Raw genomic sequence first — 18,225 nt, 5'->3', positions numbered from 1 at the left:
TGTCATTAATAATAATATGTACATTTTGAAATAATTTCATAGAGAAATTCTTAATAAGTCACCTTCGATATTTTATGTAAGATTTATCTAAAGGGATGTTATATTGGGATGTATTCCTCGAGTCTTGCAAACGGACGAAAGTCCCACCGACCTTATGAAATTAAATCACGGTCGATGAAGACCTCATCCGGACACACTACTCGTGATAAGTCCATCTTGAAAATTTTGATCTTAATTTTCTTTTCTTCTAGATATCTATGAATATTTAAAAAAATTTCTTTTTTTGAGTTTTCAAGAAAAAGAATTTCCCAATTTTTATTTTTATTGTTAACTTTTGGTATTTAATAATTTTGCAATTATTTCTGAGAGAGAGTAAAAATATCGTATAAATACGTATTAATAATCGAAGATATTGAATTTCATTTAAAAAATTAAAATTGAGTTAAATTTTTAAGATAAATCAAATAATTTGATTAAATATTTAATTTAGTTCAATTTTACTCGTTATTTTCATTGAATTGTTTCTTAAGGAGAATAAGAAATTAATTGCCAATATAAAATCTAGAATATTATAGATAAAGATAAATCTATGTAAGTAACATCCTGTAATATTTACATTTTTATTAGACTATATTTATAAAATAATTCTAACAATTTTAACAATTATTTTTTAACATTGATGGAATTATTATTACTTTATAGATATAATAATATTATATAAAAAATTTCTTAAATCATGAATATTCACTTTGATCATTCATTTCAATTATTTCAATTACTTCAACATAACTTCTAATAGATATTCTAATTGATTTTCTTTAGAATTTACGAACAAAATCTGCAAATTATTTATTTTTATGTTATTTTATTATACATTTTATTATATATGTATTACATTCTTATAAACACATACGTTGGATTGCTCAGATGTTGTAAGTTCGTAATTTTTTTTACTGTTTCTTATATATATATATATTTGATAAGATCTTAATGTTAACATTAAGAAAATTGTATCCGTAAATTTCGATTCTTAATAAAATAAGCATCATTTCGAGAAATAAATTGTTTTTTAATACGTTTTCATCATAAACAAGTATCATCTTCCATATATATGAGATTATTTAACAAATATCTACCGATTAACGATTATCACTTACTGTATATTATAATGTAAAAGAAGAAACATTTAGCCTGGAAATTTCGAAATCTTTGCTTTATTTTTGTTTGGATTCTATTCTAATGTATCACGAATTAAGATGTTATCGAAAAATTACCTTCCTACATATCGTTTCTGTAACTGTATCGTTTCCTTCGTTTTTTCACTTCTCTATCCTCTAGAGCGAGAAGAAACGTAGTTCACAGCAACATTGTTCAGGTGTAGTCACGAGTGTAAATATTACTTATGACGTCATTCGAGAAATTTCTAATTCGTAATACATAACGTAATTTCGAGATTATCGATTTGAAAGATTCGATTTGAAATAGTTGGGTGAATATTTCTGTATGGTTCACAACACTACATTTAAAAATTGTTTCACGATTTTTATTTCACGATTATCGACGTCGAACTTAAACAAATGTTTCGAATATTTGTACAAACGGGGGGATTTACTTTATTATAAGCGCGTTGAATTTTAGCAAAATGCTGGGAGCTTACGGTGTTGTTGTCGTCATCGCCATTCTCATTATCGTAACTTATGAATTCACGTGTTACGTAAATTCCAGCACGATTCGCGCATCTCCGACCAATTGGCAAGCGTCATTTTTATCGTATCGCCACGGTTCACGGAAAAGTCATTGACAAAAAATTAACCAACGAAATTCTTTTTCCCTCACTTTCTAATCGATTAATTTCCTAATAAAAGGATATTAACGAATGTTCGTAAAAATTCGTAAATTTGCAGATATTCGATATTCCGTCAATTGATTCGTTTATACAAAACCTGTCGTTAAGTTTATTATATTATATTATATAAAATTTCGATAAACCATTTCTTTCCCCTCGTTCATGAGAAAATCTTATGAAAAAGATCTTGATTAATCGGAATTAAATAAGATAATGTATATTCTTTCTTTTATTTAATCTCTTTTAATCTGACAACAAGAAACACCAACAATCTTCGAACAAAGGTATTTCAACTAATAACGGTATTATTGTCGCACGAAACATTTAACGAGCGTTTCTTTTTGCGAAACGTCAGCACGATGCGAAAGCAAATCGATTCACGTGACGTTACGCAACACTACGATTATGATAATTTTGAATTAAAGATTCGTAAAGATAAAACAAAAATTAAATATATTAATCCTATAAAAAATTCGCTTCGTTGTTTGCGCTCTCTCTCTCTCTCTCTCTCAAATATTTCATTATTTTAACCCTACTCGTTAGAGGATTAATTGAATTAATTAAATTAATGTATGTATCATTGCAAATACGATGTGAATTATTTTAATATTTCGTTACGTGGAATTGTTTTTATAAATTTATAAAAATAGAATTGTTAGACAGTGCTTTTAACAAGAAACTTAAAAACGTCAAAACTGTTTATTACAATTTTACAATTAATTTAATCTCTACATCGCTTTTCTTTTTTTTTTTTTTTTAATTTTTTTTCAATTACTTCCCCATCGTATCGTAATTCCTTTTTATTAACTTTCATCGTAGTTTGTTTGTTTACACGTGTAAAAATCGTTAATGAAAAAAGGAAAAATTTTTTGATCGAAATCTTCGTTCGAGAAAAAAGATTCAACGTTGTTTAAAACTTTTTAAATCGAATTAAAGCGTTTTAAACCTGTTTTAAACGGGTTTCGAACATACGAACGAAATGTATAACGAATCGAAGATTTAAAAACCTTTTCAACATTTCATTCGATAACTAATACCGAGTTAAAGTAGTCGTTACTTAGATAAAAAATGCAAATGAAACAACGATGTCGTTTTCTATACATTTCGTACGCTTGATCCATTTTTTCCTCGCGTGAAATATACGGTTCGAAAAAATCGTCACGCAAGAAATCATCTAGGGATCATCAGAAATGAGATTTCAGAACACAAGATATTGGCGTGAATCAGAAGGAAATAAACTGTTTCCTCTAAACAGATATTATTAACCATTTTCAAAAAGATCGAAAGGCGAATCGAATGATTGAAGATAAAAAATTTTTTATTATACGAATATTACCGATAATGAATAAAGAATGAAAATATACACGATAATAACGTTGTATGGGTGTTTCGAGAGGTGTTCGATTGTCCAGTCTTTTTGCTTTATCGAGCAGATCGGAACTTTTCCTAGGAGCGGTTGCTTCGAGTTTCCGCGTTCCAGGATCGCACTCAATTCTACGGCAACAGGATGAGAGAATGCTCCGCATACCGACCGTGGCTGCATTCCAAAGTTATTCAACTGCTAACGCAGTTGTTTGTCCCCATTTCGATTCAATCTTTTTGCATTTCTTTCAAATTTCAAACAAACTGTAGATTCAATATAACTTGCTCTTCCTCCTCATTCAGATCTGTGTGATCTGTGTGGATGTATTTATTTATCGTGAGAAGATAGAAGCGGAACAATCGTATATTCAAAATTCATTGGATCGATACGTTGATAAGGTAAATTTTCCTCGCGTTAAAAACTCGTCACTTTAATATAAACTATTAATATCCAATTATTATTAAATTAGACGATTTAATAAATTTGCTTCGCGTCTAAAAGAATTATCTTCCTAATTATCGAATAAATCTCGATTGTTCTACTGTATCGACGTGAAAACGTTTTGCAAGATTTACCTTTTTCATTTCAAGTCGACAAACGAAAGATCGTTTTCGATAACTTGGAAAGTATTTATTTTCTTACTTCTACATCTTTTTCCGTCTATGTTTTTTTTTTTTTTTTTTTTTTTTTTCGTTACAAAATATCAAAGATTCAAAGATTCATCGCGAAGCGGATATAATCGACTTTCATAGCCCGGATACGGAAAGGATCGGAGTAGAAAAGCTGAAGTAGAACGTGTCGACAGAAGCAGCTGACACAAATTTCGATTATTCGTTGCAATCCTACGTGAGAGAATCCCTGTATGTTACAAAAAAAAAGAAAAAGAAAAAGAAAAAAAACGAACGAAATCTCGAAATGATGATCCGACGAGTAGAGTAGAGAAACAGCATCGTTTATATCGAGGAAACAAACGTGCACGAGACGGTTTTAAATAACGTCAGCGTAAAAATTAGAATTACCTACCGAGTGACGTATACTTTATTGAAACAAGTGTTCTGCTAAATCTGGCGCGTCACGATAATAAGTCGAGTAAATTGGTGGCGGACGTTTGTACATTTATACTTGAAACACACGTGTTATACGTACGGTAATACGTAATATTCCGAGTGGAACGAGACGTTTATCTTTATAACGTATTCGTATAAATTCGTGACAAAGAAATTGTCTTGGGGGGGGAAAAAAAATTGAATATAATCGGGAAGTGTGCAAAATTGTGTTAAATATATACTTATCTGAAATAGCATATATATCACGGAAGATTTGGCCACGTGAGCGCACAATCATCCGATTAATGATGTAATTTGCTGAAATTTTGTACTCCTTCGATTCGATTTGTCTAATTGTTAAAGCTAACAATTAGATATATACAACTGTGTGCAATGGTACACATAGTTGAGTCGACTTGATCACGTGAAACCAAGATACAAGAACACAAAGGTAAGTAAATGAACGTAACCGCGTAAAATTGTTTTCGAACATGGTGCACTTGAAACCGGCAAATGGGCCACTGTCATTCCCTTTGAACGATTTACGAATAGGAAGTCGCGAGCGGATATAGTGTCTCCATCTCTGACACGAATAGCACGTTGACTGCGAAGTTGACGTTACGAAGTACTGGAAAGAACTGGCCAACCAGAAGCCAACGAAACAAGATTCCTGCTATTTCTTCCTCCTCTTGAGGCTGCCGTTGCCTTGTCTTACCTTGCTTTGCCCTGCCTTGTCTTGCCTCGCCTCACTTTGTCTGCTTTGCTTCGTTCCGTCTTGTCTTATCTTGCATTGTCTTGCCTTGTTGTACCCGCTAACGTCATCATACGCGATCATCGTCGTCGTGGTTCGTCATCTAACTTTGTGCAACATCTGACGTCATTCGACCTGTCGACTCGACAGGTCAAACAGCGTCACCAATGAGAATATTATCCATATTATAATAATATTATCGAAAAATTTAAGATATCGAACAAGCCAAAATTATCGTTAATTATGTTACAAATATTGTAAATATAATTTATAACAAGATTATTAAATATTTATGTTAGTTGGTTATAATTGTAAAGTTAGATACATGGAATTAATAAGTGTTACGATATCACGATATTTGTTTATTAAAAAAAAAAAAAAAAAAAAACTTACAATATATCCTCTATTGTGTATCTTCTTTTCTATAATATATATTCTTATTCTAATAGGAAATCAAAATTTTGCAAAATGTGCAATTTTAAAATGTGAATAATATTAAAAATCATTTTTTACAATAACAACAAATTTGATAATGATAATTTAATAAAATAGATCATTTTGTGATGAGATTATATATTACGTAAATATTAAAAAAAAAATATATTATTATTATTCTAATTTAAAATATTATTCGTTACTATTTGAATGTTTTGCATCTCAATATTTATGAGTGAAAAATTATTTAATTTCGACTTATGATGTATTAAAATTAAGCAGAAATCACAAAAATGATAAGATTAATATCATACAAATTGTTGATGTACGATATTATATAATTATGAATATAGAATTAATTAAAAGGAAATATATCGTATCAAGTTTTCAAGTGTATACGAATTTTTAATACATGTATAAATTCAATGTATATATTCTTTATTTAAAATTAAATTTAAAGTATAGCGAAAAAATCGTTATAACTTAAAGCATTTGTGTATTCTAAAAAAAATAATAGAATATCTCAAAAAACGAACAATCATAATAAAAGTATTGATGTTAGATATAATAAGAAAATATCTTCTAATAATGCTGGAAAAAAAATTCGTAAATTTACAACGATATAAACAATAAAAGAATAATGACATAAGGAAATATTTGCAAAACATGTGCGGATCGAAAAATAGAATTGTATACGGGATTCGTTATCGATCCGATTCTGTCCGGTTATCCGACTATTCGACTGTCGGAGCATTCGTATCTCGTATCAAGATGTGTCACGGTTGGTCATGGTATTCCGGTCGACGTTGGTAGCACTGCTAGGTCGGTTAACCTGGCCCAGAAACTAAGCCGGAACTGTTCGAGGAATCAATGACCTTGGCACGAGTAATGCCAGGACATGCGATCGTTTGCGAGGAAGAAAGTCCATTCGCATTTGTTGTGCTATGGAGCGACGTCAAAAATTTCACACTCGTAACTAGGACTTTTCATTCGAAACATGAAACGATATGAAAGTGGAGAGATTGAGATGAAATACAGTGATAAAACTTAAAGTATGTATTCAAAGTTGATATAAATTGGATATTTGATTAAATTTTTTTATACGCCATATAATTAATTCTCTCGAAATAATTTAGAGCAAGAAAAAAGAAAAAAAAAAATTAAGAAATTTTTTAAAAAATTCTTCAAACTTCTTATAAAATTATACGTATGTAAAGATTAAAAAAATAAATTAATAAAAAAACTTCTAAACAAACAATTTCTATTATTCTTATTATTCCAATGAAATAAAAGGATTGTAAAATAAAGAAACGAAATTTATTCTATCAGATTATTAATATTAATCCTATATTTTATATTTGTTCGATATGCGTGTAATTTATATAATAGAATATTTTATGTTATAACACAATTACAATTTTTTAAAATCAAGCTATTTAGATGCTAAAGAAATTGTTCATTTGTAACTGTAATGCTGTAAATATTAATATCGCGTTCAAATTCTATCTCAATTTTTCTTCGTGAAAATAGTTACGAATCGTGATAAGAATTTTAACTTTGACATCAAATACTAAGCAACAAAACGATGGTAAATATACAAAATTACAAACGAATTTAATTCGTTGAAAATTAAGAAATTATTTATTCTGTATTCTAATATTTCTATAATTCTAATAATTCTATTTGTTGTAAATTTTTATAAATTTTAACGTTTTAGAATAAATACGTTTTTAAATACATTGAATTATATGTTATATAATTTGTATTTTATTTTATAAATTTGTGATAGATGTATTTTAAATTATTTATTTTCTTCTTTTAATCACGATTAAATTTCTTTTAAATAAATTAACAATAAATAAGTACTTTTTTTTATAAATCTTAATTTTATTCAATATTATACCTTATTTTAATAATAAAATCTTATTTTAATAATATATATATTTCAGATTAATATTAATTAGAATTGAAACAATTTTTTAGCAATTTATAAGAAAAATTACGATTAAATAAGATATACGATATAACAAATATTAAACTTTATAACAAAATTCGCATAAAAAAATATTTCGTTGATGAAAATTGAAAAAGATTGATATTTATAATGCACGTATCTAATTATCGTTTACTGTTTTATGACATTTTTCATTATTAACATTCAAAGTAATACATGCTTTTCTCTAAGGATAAATCATGTGATCAAACATAACCAAAAGTTGTAGTCATGTGATCAAATATAAACAGTCATAAGAATTATATAAAATAGAAACAATAGAAAGTTAATTTTACTTATTAAAATAATTATTTATAACGTTAGATTATTATGGCAAAAGTTTGTTGTATATGCGAAAAAACAGAATGTTTATATAAGTGTCCTGTGTGTAAAAAACCTTAGTAAGTATATTTAGAGGTTATGTTTATATATAATTGTCACATTTAAGATTTAAATTATAAATTTTGACACGTAATAATAAGTTTTAACAGTGAATAAATTTGAATAAATATGTTGAAATGCCATGTTAGTAAAATCATATAATAATTTTTAAATCAATAATATCTCGTGTAACTAAATATTACAAAATTTAAAAACTCGATATAATACAATTTATTCACAACATACATAAACAATAACCTATTATGAATATTATTTTATTCTTTAATTATTTATTTTATTTATTTATCCATTTTAATGTTTTTTTTAAATCACTTTACTTATGCGATATACTTATATGTTATAATTATATTAAAGTACCAAATATTAAATGTTGTATATGTACATGTTTGTGTAATTAGTTCATAAAAATTGCAATAATTCAATATTAAAGCTATTATAAAAATGTAAAAATAAAATTATAATATTATATAATTTTATTTATTATTTTATTAATTATTATTACTATTATTATTAGTTGTTCCGTAGGTTGCTGTAAGAAGCATAAAGAAAGTAATTGTCAACCATTCCAAATTCAAGAAGAAAAAGTTACAGAGGATATAAAAGATAGCGAGAAATATGAATTTCCAACAGAGGATACAGTTTCGATTGAAAAATTGAAACAATTGCGTCATAGTAAAGAATTAATAGAATGCTTGAAAAATCCACATGTTCGAAATATAATGCGTGGTATTTTAATTGATAAAAATCCAACAAAAGCCATTGCTTCAGCTATGACTGAACCAATATTTGTAGAAATGGCAGATGCATGTTTGAAAGTTGTTGAACCTCAAATTAGTGATGATGAATCACGTTGATGTATATAGATCTATGTTATATTAAATTAAATATTATTATATAATATGATTAAATGAATCATCATGAATAAATATATGCATATATATATATATATAATAAAATATTTATTCATTTTATTTATAATTTATTTATAATATAATTCTTTAATTTAATTGATCAAAATTTAAAATTGTTATAACACGAAACGGAATAAAGATGAAATGTCTATTTTTTTTTTTATAAAACGTTTATCAAAAATTTAACATAATTTTTACAAATATAAAAATACATTGATAATAATTTATATACATCTTATCATTAGTTATCGACATTGAAAATGGCAATATTTCCACAAAAATAAAGATTGCATATTAAAAGAGAGAAAAGAAAACAAGCATATAATTTTTTTACAATATTTATCTATAAACAAGTAACAATAAATTCTTCTTGAAAAAATGATTGAAACAAAAGTAGCAAAATATTAAAATATTTTATCATAGCTTTCTTGAATGAAAAGAATAATGAAGAGAAATATAATCTTCGAGATCCGTTGGCGTTTCTACACCATCCAATTCTTTTTGAAGAGAATAATATCTTTTTCGGAGATGATAAGCCGCCATTTTTGGTTGTCTATCTCTTGTGAATACACCTTTTTTATTACCACCTACTCTGATATATGCTACAAATATAAATTGTTAATATTTTAACTGTTGCACACGATTATTTTTATTTTGCCGATATTTTTGTCGCTTACTTTGAGCAGTTCGGAAATCAGCAAAATTCCAAATAAATTCACCAATAAAAAATCCCTCGTTTCTCAATTGATCGAACGCTACAAAATGTTTAGATAATACAGTTTTCTGATATTCCTCGCTCCATATATATTCAGGCAGCTAAAAATATTTTTCGATAAATTAAAAATTTCAGCATGTCATTTTCGATTGTACAATTTAACTTCATATAAATTAACTTACGTATACAGATTTTAAATTATATAATATAAAATTATAGAATTCGATTATTCATCATTTTGTTATATTTACTCGTGCATACAATTACACGATAATTACATACGATAACCAACCTCGTGTAATCCAGGCATAGTATCAGCTCCATACTCGGTCATAAGAACAGGCTTGTTATATTTTCTATGCCATGCTTCAGCTTCGGCTACAACTCGATTCGTTATTGAATCGAGACGGCCTGGATTATGGTACCAAGCGTTGTAACGATTAAAACTAATTATATCAAGATATTCCCCAGCTTTATCTTCCTGCAAGATAATATTATTCACAAAATAATATTAATTATTTCGAAATGTGAAAAAAAGATAGCAACAAGCTTATATAGCTTGTATAAATAATGATTTATTCATTATGCATAACCTAACCTGAACTGTTCGAGCCATGGCAATGGTAATTGGCCTGGTAGGATCGAGCGCTTTCGTATGATGAGCAACTTGTTTAAAGTATTCCCCAGCTTCTGGAAGCTGAGTCCTTGGTTCATTAGCGATTGACCACATGATCACCGAAGGCCGATTCTTATCTCTCCTTATAAGCTCCGATAATGAATCTTTATGACGGGAAAGAAGCATCGGTGAAAAATTCTCGGTATCTACCGAAGGACACTCGTCGATAATGAGAAAGCCTAACCTTTGAAAAAAAGAGATAAAAAACAAGAGACACGTTACAATTGGGATCGAATAGCAACCAGTCTAATTTATTTCCATCTTTTCATACGTCAAGATCAACGTAATCATTACCGATCCGCCAAATCGAGTACTTCGTCGCTGTAAGGATAATGACTAGTTCTATAAGCATTGGCACCGATCCATCGAAGCAACTCGTGGTCCCTGGCAACAGTGGCTAAATCCAGGCCCCGCCCCCTTAGTATCGAGTCCTCGTGTTTACCGAATCCCCGCATGTACACAGGTTTATCGTTGAGCAGCAAACTCGTATTCGTCCATGTCAACGTCCTGATACCAATTGGAAGCCTGTAGACGTCAACCTTGGTTCCATTTACCACCGACAACGTAACCTTCGAATATACAACAATATACGGTTCATCACGATGAAAAGAATCTTATGATGAGAAGAATATTATATTTTTAGGAGGAGATAATTAATTGTCTTGAAATTAAAATAGAATAAATATTTCGATTATTCTTTTTTTCCTCAAATTGATTGATCTTGATTGTGAAAAAAAAGTTTGGGAAAAGTGGAAAGATGGATACCTTTAACGTGTATAGATATCCAGGGTTAGAACTCATACCCCTAGGCCACCAAAGATTAGGAAATGGTACTTTGAGAGTGCCGGAAAATCCGTAAATAGGTTCTTGCACGGCTAAATTATCCTTGGCATCGAGTAAGCTTACTCTACAGATAGGTATTTCGTGCTCGTATAAACCTGCTGGCTCAATTATATACTTCACGATACCGATATCACCCATTAGTCCCGTCCTCACGCTTATATCTTCGATATAGACGCGTGGTTTTGTGTACAACAAAACGGGCCTGAAATTTAAAAAGGTCGCATTTACATTTTTATTATCTTATCTAATATCTCGCCGCGTGAAAGCCGGTGAACTCACTCGCGTATCCTCTTCATTGTAAGTAAATTATTCCGTTTCAGGAAACGACTACTTTTGTTTTTTTTTTTCTTCTTTCTTTTTTAAATAACATCGTTAAATAATTTACAACCAGTAGTGGTTTGAATATTTTATAAAAAAAAAACAAAAATGTCGTCGAATCGGAATGTATCGAAGATTTCGATGTAAAAAAAAAAAAAAAAAAAAAGAAAGAAAGAAAAACGAATATTCTCACCTGTGTATGCCGGCATAGTTGAAAAAGTCGAAAGTGTAAGTTTGCAGGTGTATCGTTCCATTATCGACACCAGTTTCCACAATTTTTCCTTGCGGGACACTGGTTTGAAGCAAAGTATTATCAACTGCAACTGTTATGCGATTTTTACCGCCGTAAATCAAATACGAAGATATCTCGGCTTCGAATGGAAGATGACCGATTTCATGGTTAGTTACAAAGTCATTGTTTATCCACTATAACGTGAAAGGGAGTAGTTATGTATATAAAGAGAAACATTTAAACGATCTTAATTTTTCTTCTTTCATATTCGCTCTCAACGCCATCTTAAACGATGTGACGCGAAATGCTTCTAATCGATATACTCGTTAATCGATCTGATTCGAGGATTTTATTTAGTTGCACAATTTCGAAGAATCGTTTGACGACAAGTAACGAAAGTAAACGAAAGTGTTAATCTCGATGATGAAATTTGCGAGGAAATTATTTTGCAAATCTATTATCCATGTATGCCGACTTATCGATAATACTTTGTCTCTGTGCGAAAAAACCTTAAAATTCAACGTACTTTTATTCTGAAAATTTAAGCAATTATTTCATGATATATATTTGAACATATTAATAATTACTAAAAAAAAAAAAAGAAATCACGATGAAAGACAAATGATTGGAAAGATATTTAAAAGAAAAAAAAGTATAAAATAATTACCACTTGTGCGAGATAATGTACGGAGCCAAATCTGACAAAGACCCTTTGCTCTCGCCAAGAGGAAGGCACGAAGAAGGTTCGTTGATACCAAACAGCGCCCAAGTGATCCCTCAATTCGCTGGACGTTGTGATGTCGTTATACGAGGAGGGAACAGGCATTTGCATCACTTTTCCTACCTAATTTGCATTAGCAAATCCCTCGTTGACAACGAGGGCATTTTGTGAAAATTAATATTTACGAAGCTTCAAGTATCATATCTTCGTGCAACGAGAACAACTACTTTGGAATAAGTGGAACGCGTTATCACTTACACTTTAAATTCATTTCGAATCGAAATGAAGCGAAATTACGCGATTCGATCGAAAAATCTACGATTAATTTTTCTTCAAACTTTAATTCCATTCCAATTGTAATTACGAGATTCGTTTTAATATCGCTTTGTAAATTATTCAAATCGAGAAAAAAACATACGAATTTTCACTAGCGATAAGTCGAAATCGATACGATCAATTTTACGATACCTTTGATAATTCGTCTGCAAACCATGCTTCTTTATAACCCTTAAGCGTATCTCCCGATGGAGAAATCACAAAATCCCACATACCGTCCAATGATTTCACCTTAATGAAAAGTTGATTAGTCATTAATTTGATAATTAAATAAACGATTTCGAAAGTTTTTAAATTTTCGCATCATTAACGAAAATTATTACTTTTCCAATCGATCAATTTCACATTATTCGTCACATTATCCGGTGAGATAAAATTTAATTCTGAAGCGAGAATCTTTTTTAAAATATAATATACGCGCGTTTTATCCGTTTTATTTGAATAATTAAGATTGTGATAAAAATTGTGATAAAAATAAGTAAGATTGTGAAAAAAAAAGAAAAATAAATAAATAAATATTTTATGAAAAAAAGATCGATGATGAACACAACGAAGAAATATTTGAAGAATTACTTCTCGCGATTCACTTTCTCGTGGATAAAGCATTCCAGGAAGAGGCGATGGTGCTTCTTCTTCCCGTGGTAAAGGCGAATATTCTATATTCGGTGTTTCAGGATATTCGAATTCTGGTCCCAATTCTCCGCCCATCGCCGCGCTAATTGAAAGGAAAACTAGACACCACATCTTTCCTGCCAATTATTCTGAAACGAAAGAGAAGATGAAATATCAAAATTCATCGATAAGTATATTTTTGTTTGCTTTGAACAAGATAAGAAATTTATTAATTTTTAAATAATTTCAATTCAGCATCGTTAAGAATATTTTGTTCTTAAAATTATTCGTAACAAAATTTTATTAATACGTAATATTTTATTATTAAATATCAAAAAGCTTTAGAATGAGAATGATAGAAGCGATAGATGATAAATTTTTGCCTTTCTTTGTCGCGATGTTACGTTAGTTACGCGCATCGCAGATATGCGTTTCAAATCATTTTAATTTTTCCTCTTATTATTTGTTTATATATGTATATATATTAAGAGTAGCCAAATGCATGCGATGGTCAAAGGGGATCTTACCAACGAGATAAACGCACTGTATATTGATAATGAATTATTGAAATGCGTTATTAGTCGATATTAAATAATTATATCCTTATAATAACGAAAATTCCTATAATATGACTTGACGATCACCACGGTAAGACATATAGAAAAGATAAAAAAAAAAAAAAAAAGATAAAACTTATGTAACAATTATATTATATATATATATATATTCAACGTTAAAAAATTATTTCCGTTATTTAAATGATAACAAAACGATGCGAGTTAATCTCCATCGACTTAATTGCGTAAAAGATAAATAGGAAAAGTATAGTGCAACAAAACAAATAAGCGTATAAGGAAGAGAAGCATTTTCAAGTTGTTATTTATAATCCATGAAAACGTGTAAAATTGGTTACGTATTGTGTGAGATATTACGAGAAAAATATGAAGGTAAACTCGCGAGAGGTAAACTGCTGTCTTAATCGAATAAAAAGATTTCATATTCTCTCAACTTCGATCGATTTTTATTTGCGTTAAAACGATTAATTATTATCAAAGGATCTTATCTTTTATTAAAGATAAGATTACAATTATTTTCATATTCACGTTTTTCAAACAAGATGAAATTGTTGTTGAGTCTAATGCACGGTGTATCGTTAACCTAATATAAAAATAGGTGTAACTGGTGTGTACCGTAGGGTCTCGTTCATAGCAATATCGGCTTCCTGGCACGGTGCCCTCCTACGAGAGCAGACTTCCCTTCCCAAAGCATCAAATCGTTTCCTCGTGTCGCACATATACAGCATCGGTGCTGTCCCTAATTCTTCGAATAGACATTACGAGAATTTAACGATTACTGTTATCTGTTATGGGGGATGGGAATGATATTTTCGCACCATATCAGAATAATGCCACGGAATATACTCATGCTTTGCAAATACCTATGGATTCTCTATCGTCGAGTCGCTAATTTCTATTCCATAACTCGATAAGGATTGTCATACTACCTTCATATACCGTATATAGATATATCTCGCAAACAAACAAAATATCATTTCAAATAATATATTAAAATAAGTTTTAACGAAAAAAAAACAATTATATATTTACAAAAGAAAAGATTAATTTTCGATTGCAAAAGAAAAATAAAATTCTTGGCGAGAATATTTTTTTTTTTTTTTGCTTCTATTGCGATTAATCATTTTACTTCATACTAGTTTTTTCATTAATAGATAATTAGAAGAATAATTTTTCAAATTTTTCAATTCGTATTTTATATCCGGAATAAAACGGAAAAATGTCGCGAAGAAACAATTACGATTCTCTGTTGAACTTTGCACAAAAATTTGTAACTTATTGACTTATTGGATCCAGAACAAAAGAAGCACGTGCTTGTGAAAGAATAGTGACATCGTTACATACCAAACAGTTTGTTCCTTTATTCGAAGCTAACAGGTACGTATAGGTGCTTAACCTTATTAAATTGTTTTCTCTCACGGTTAATTTTAACGGTTTGACGTTAATGTATTACAAACATCGAAGATTTCGATTTCTCTTCGAGCGAGGGAAAAAGTTTAAATTTCCACGCATTTCGAGTCAGTAAGATTCAAAGATGCACCACTCACCTTTGCTGTCGTTAGATTAAAAATTTGGTCGAACCGAATTTTCGCATCACAGGCACGTAAAAACTGGTGAAATCGATTGTTAATTGTCCAACGATCGCAAAAAGGAAAAATTAAATTTGTGTTTTAGGATGCGGTTAATTCAGCATTGCGACGTCGCCGTGTTGTTTTAATCCGACACGTTCTCTACCGTCGAGTCGAGATCTTACACGCCACTAAACCAGAGATTCGGTTATGTTGTGTTGTTATACCTATCCCATCGGACTACACTGTGCTTCGCTAACCGACTGGTCTGCTTTTATATATCGGGTGTCCCTGATCAATCGGCGGGGACATTGTATTATAGTAGGATATTCCTGTAAACGCATAACTTCTCTCATGCAAAATTTAATCGTAAACATCGATTTCTAACGTTGAATTTTTTTCTTCTTTTTCTACTTTCTACTTTTTTATGTTTTAAAAATTGATATTTTATTTCAATAAAAAATTTCATCGTAATAATTCGTAAATAATAATCGAAATCGTTCGACGATGTATTTTAAACTGTTGTGGATAAATAAAAAATCGCAATTATTTACATAGATGTATTCCATTTTAACTACTATATCTAATTATCCACTAGTCGTGAAGTAATAGCACGGTTGTTTCGACGAAATTGAATCATTAAAATGTAATCAGCTAGCTAGATATCTTAATTTAAGCGTCTTAAGATTCTGACTAAATCTTAAATTAATATTTTGTGTAAACAGAAAGTAATTCGTTGACAGTTGTTTTAAAGTGAATTTCTTATTCAATACTTGTTTTATCTTTGTTGCTTTCAAGATTGCGTTATTGCGATAACACTGTTTCAATTTTTATCATTGCTTATTTTATTTGACACGAGATAAATTTTTTTAAAAAGTAAACCAACGTGCTATTTTAACTTTTTCTATTTACTATATATCCATCTTTCTCTAAAAAAAAATCATTTAAGAAGATAGAATATAAAAAGTATATTTATTAAGAGAAGAAAGAGAAATTAATTATATTTTCAAAAATACATGATTGCAAGTATCATATATTAAGTATTTAATATCAATATCATTTTTTGTTTCATCTGTACGTTTGAATACGTTCTTCAAAGCGTGTAAGTGCGTAACTGGTAATTTTGATCTTGTCGTGTCACGCCTCCAGCGGTATATTGATGGTAGGGTATAATTTTGTGTAAAATAAAAGACAGTCAGTTTATTATTAATGTTCTTCATTGCGGAGAAATCTTGAATATTACTTGTTTGCATAATTATTCATCGCTGTAATCTTAAATAGTTCTGACAATTAAATTTATTTGATCATTCTCGTTCTATTTTAATCTAATCTAATCTAATTTAATCTAATTATCTATTAAAAATTATAGATCTTTGTCAATCGTTAGAGACGAAATTAAGTAAAAATCTACAAATTGCTAATTATTTTATTAAAAATTATTTTATTATAATATTTTATTATAAAATAAATTAAATTAACAAATTAAATAGAAAATTTTCAATTGTTATATCAAAAAGACTTATCTATGAATGATTCATGAATTTGTGAATTAAAAATTATGTTTATATTTTTTATTATAATGTAATGAAAATATTATGAATTTGAAAGATTTTTTTTTTTAATTTAAATTTAAATATAATGCTATTAATTAATGCTAAATTTATTTATACATATTATTATAAACATTATAAATGTTAATATGTATCTATATAAAACACAATTTAAGATTTTTAAGATTTTTCAATTAAGAAAACAAATTAGAACTGCCTCTTCTGTGTATAAATTTTACAGAACAAATAGAACAAATAATAAGACAAGAAGAGGACAAAAATAAACAAAAAATTGTGAAATCAACGCCATCTTTAGACTGCCGCAAATTAAACACAAAAAGAAAGGATAAAAAATAGTAGAAATATGATAAAGACAGAGTAAGAATTCAGAAGAATAGTGTCATCTTTCGAGTATCAAAGAGATGCTTGCCTTTTAAAAGCAAGATAAAGTAAGAATTGACGCCATCTCTTATGTAGTTTTAAAGATGATTCTTTGAAGAAGTGTCTTTGAGATTCAAGAGATGGCGCTAGCGGCCAATTCTTTTCCTATCTCTATCCTTTTTCTATTACTTTTTATCCTTTTTTTATGTGTTTAATTTGCAACACTCTGGAGATGGCGCTGATATCAATATTTTCTATCTCTATCTTCCTTTTATTATTGGTTTTCTTTGTTCATACTATACGCGTAACCACATGTACAACAAGTGAATATAATCTCATTATTTAAAATTTTTCTTCAAAAGAAATATATCTATCTTCATCTTTAATGTAAAAAATATAAATATTACATTAATTTTAGAAATAATTTTAAAAATAATGAATTTAAACAAATAAAAATTCGGCTCCGCAAAGTTAAAAAAGAATTTTATAGCATTCTATATTTATTTGGAATCCACAAATGTCGTTATCAATGATCTTGTCCGTCGAGTTACCTGCATCGGGAAGGGGAAATTTACGAGTCAGTTTCGCTTCGACCGTTATACCATTTAGATATGTCGGAGCATAGATGAGTTATATATTTTGTTTGCGATTAAAACTACGCGTATTCAATTTGTATATTATTTCAAGTTGTGTACGAATTTAACATTTAAAATATACGTTTTCTTTTACGCGTGTTAAAATACATTTATATTATATATATATATATTATATTAACTATACTTATTCGCAAATGTAATTGTTTCGCGCATTTTATTCGTGAATGTTGATATTTTTATTCTTCTGTGGTCGGTACACTTTATTACTATAAAGGCATGGTTGAAGTTGTTCCTTTGACTGTAATACCTACAAATGTTAAATCATATTTTGATATCGCAAACAATTTTTAAATAC

General features: G+C 29.0%; 2 protein-coding genes and 1 long non-coding RNA gene across 7 annotated transcripts; 2 read left to right on the top strand and 1 right to left on the bottom strand.

Moving 5' to 3' along the window:
• Positions 1-4,283: 4,283 nt before the first annotated feature.
• Positions 4,284-5,929, top strand: LOC147657969 (uncharacterized). Its single transcript, XR_015291432.1, has 2 exons — positions 4,284-4,706; positions 4,808-5,929. It is a non-coding gene; the product is annotated as an uncharacterized LOC147657969 (long non-coding RNA).
• A 1,461-nt stretch (positions 5,930-7,390) lies between these two features.
• LOC100867329 (zinc finger HIT domain-containing protein 3) lies at positions 7,391-8,792 on the top strand. 2 transcript variants are annotated; one of them, XM_003695365.4, is made up of 2 exons: positions 7,391-7,835; positions 8,351-8,792. In XM_003695365.4, the coding sequence occupies exons 1-2, from the start codon at positions 7,765-7,767 to the stop codon at positions 8,688-8,690; spliced, it is 411 nt and encodes a 136-aa protein (XP_003695413.1). In that variant the 5' UTR covers positions 7,391-7,764; the 3' UTR covers positions 8,691-8,792. The 2 variants fall into 2 exon arrangements, with proteins under 2 accessions (XP_003695413.1, XP_086761834.1); XM_086905708.1 differs by lacking the exon at positions 7,391-7,835 and adding an exon at positions 7,864-7,959 and having other exon boundaries at positions 8,362-8,792.
• A 277-nt stretch (positions 8,793-9,069) lies between these two features.
• Positions 9,070-15,608, bottom strand: LOC100871110 (beta-glucuronidase). Of its 4 annotated transcripts, none has more exons than XR_015291431.1 (12): positions 15,323-15,595; positions 14,391-14,520; positions 13,162-13,349; positions 12,721-12,819; positions 12,199-12,375; positions 11,493-11,725; positions 10,904-11,183; positions 10,433-10,707; positions 10,061-10,322; positions 9,645-9,943; positions 9,425-9,563; positions 9,070-9,349 (listed from the first exon to the last, which is right to left on the bottom strand). XR_015291431.1 is itself a non-coding variant. In XM_012488920.3 (12 exons), exons 3-12 carry the CDS (start codon positions 13,330-13,332, stop codon positions 9,165-9,167), a joined length of 2,010 nt encoding a protein of 669 aa, XP_012344374.2. In that variant the 5' UTR covers positions 13,333-13,349; positions 14,391-14,520; positions 15,323-15,595; the 3' UTR covers positions 9,070-9,164. The 4 variants fall into 4 exon arrangements, 2 of the variants coding, with proteins under 2 accessions (XP_012344374.2, XP_003695444.2); XM_012488920.3 differs by having other exon boundaries at positions 9,755-9,943; XR_015291430.1 differs by lacking the exon at positions 14,391-14,520.
• Between the last annotated feature and the right edge of the window lie 2,617 nt (positions 15,609-18,225).

Source organism: Apis florea, unplaced genomic scaffold, assembly GCF_048593485.1.
Source record: "Apis florea isolate Af1SG1 unplaced genomic scaffold, ASM4859348v1 contig_2492_pilon, whole genome shotgun sequence".
NCBI classification, from domain to species: domain Eukaryota; kingdom Metazoa; phylum Arthropoda; class Insecta; order Hymenoptera; family Apidae; genus Apis; species Apis florea.
Note: the sequence above shows the minus strand (reverse complement) of the source record. Positions and strands in the feature narration are given on the sequence as shown.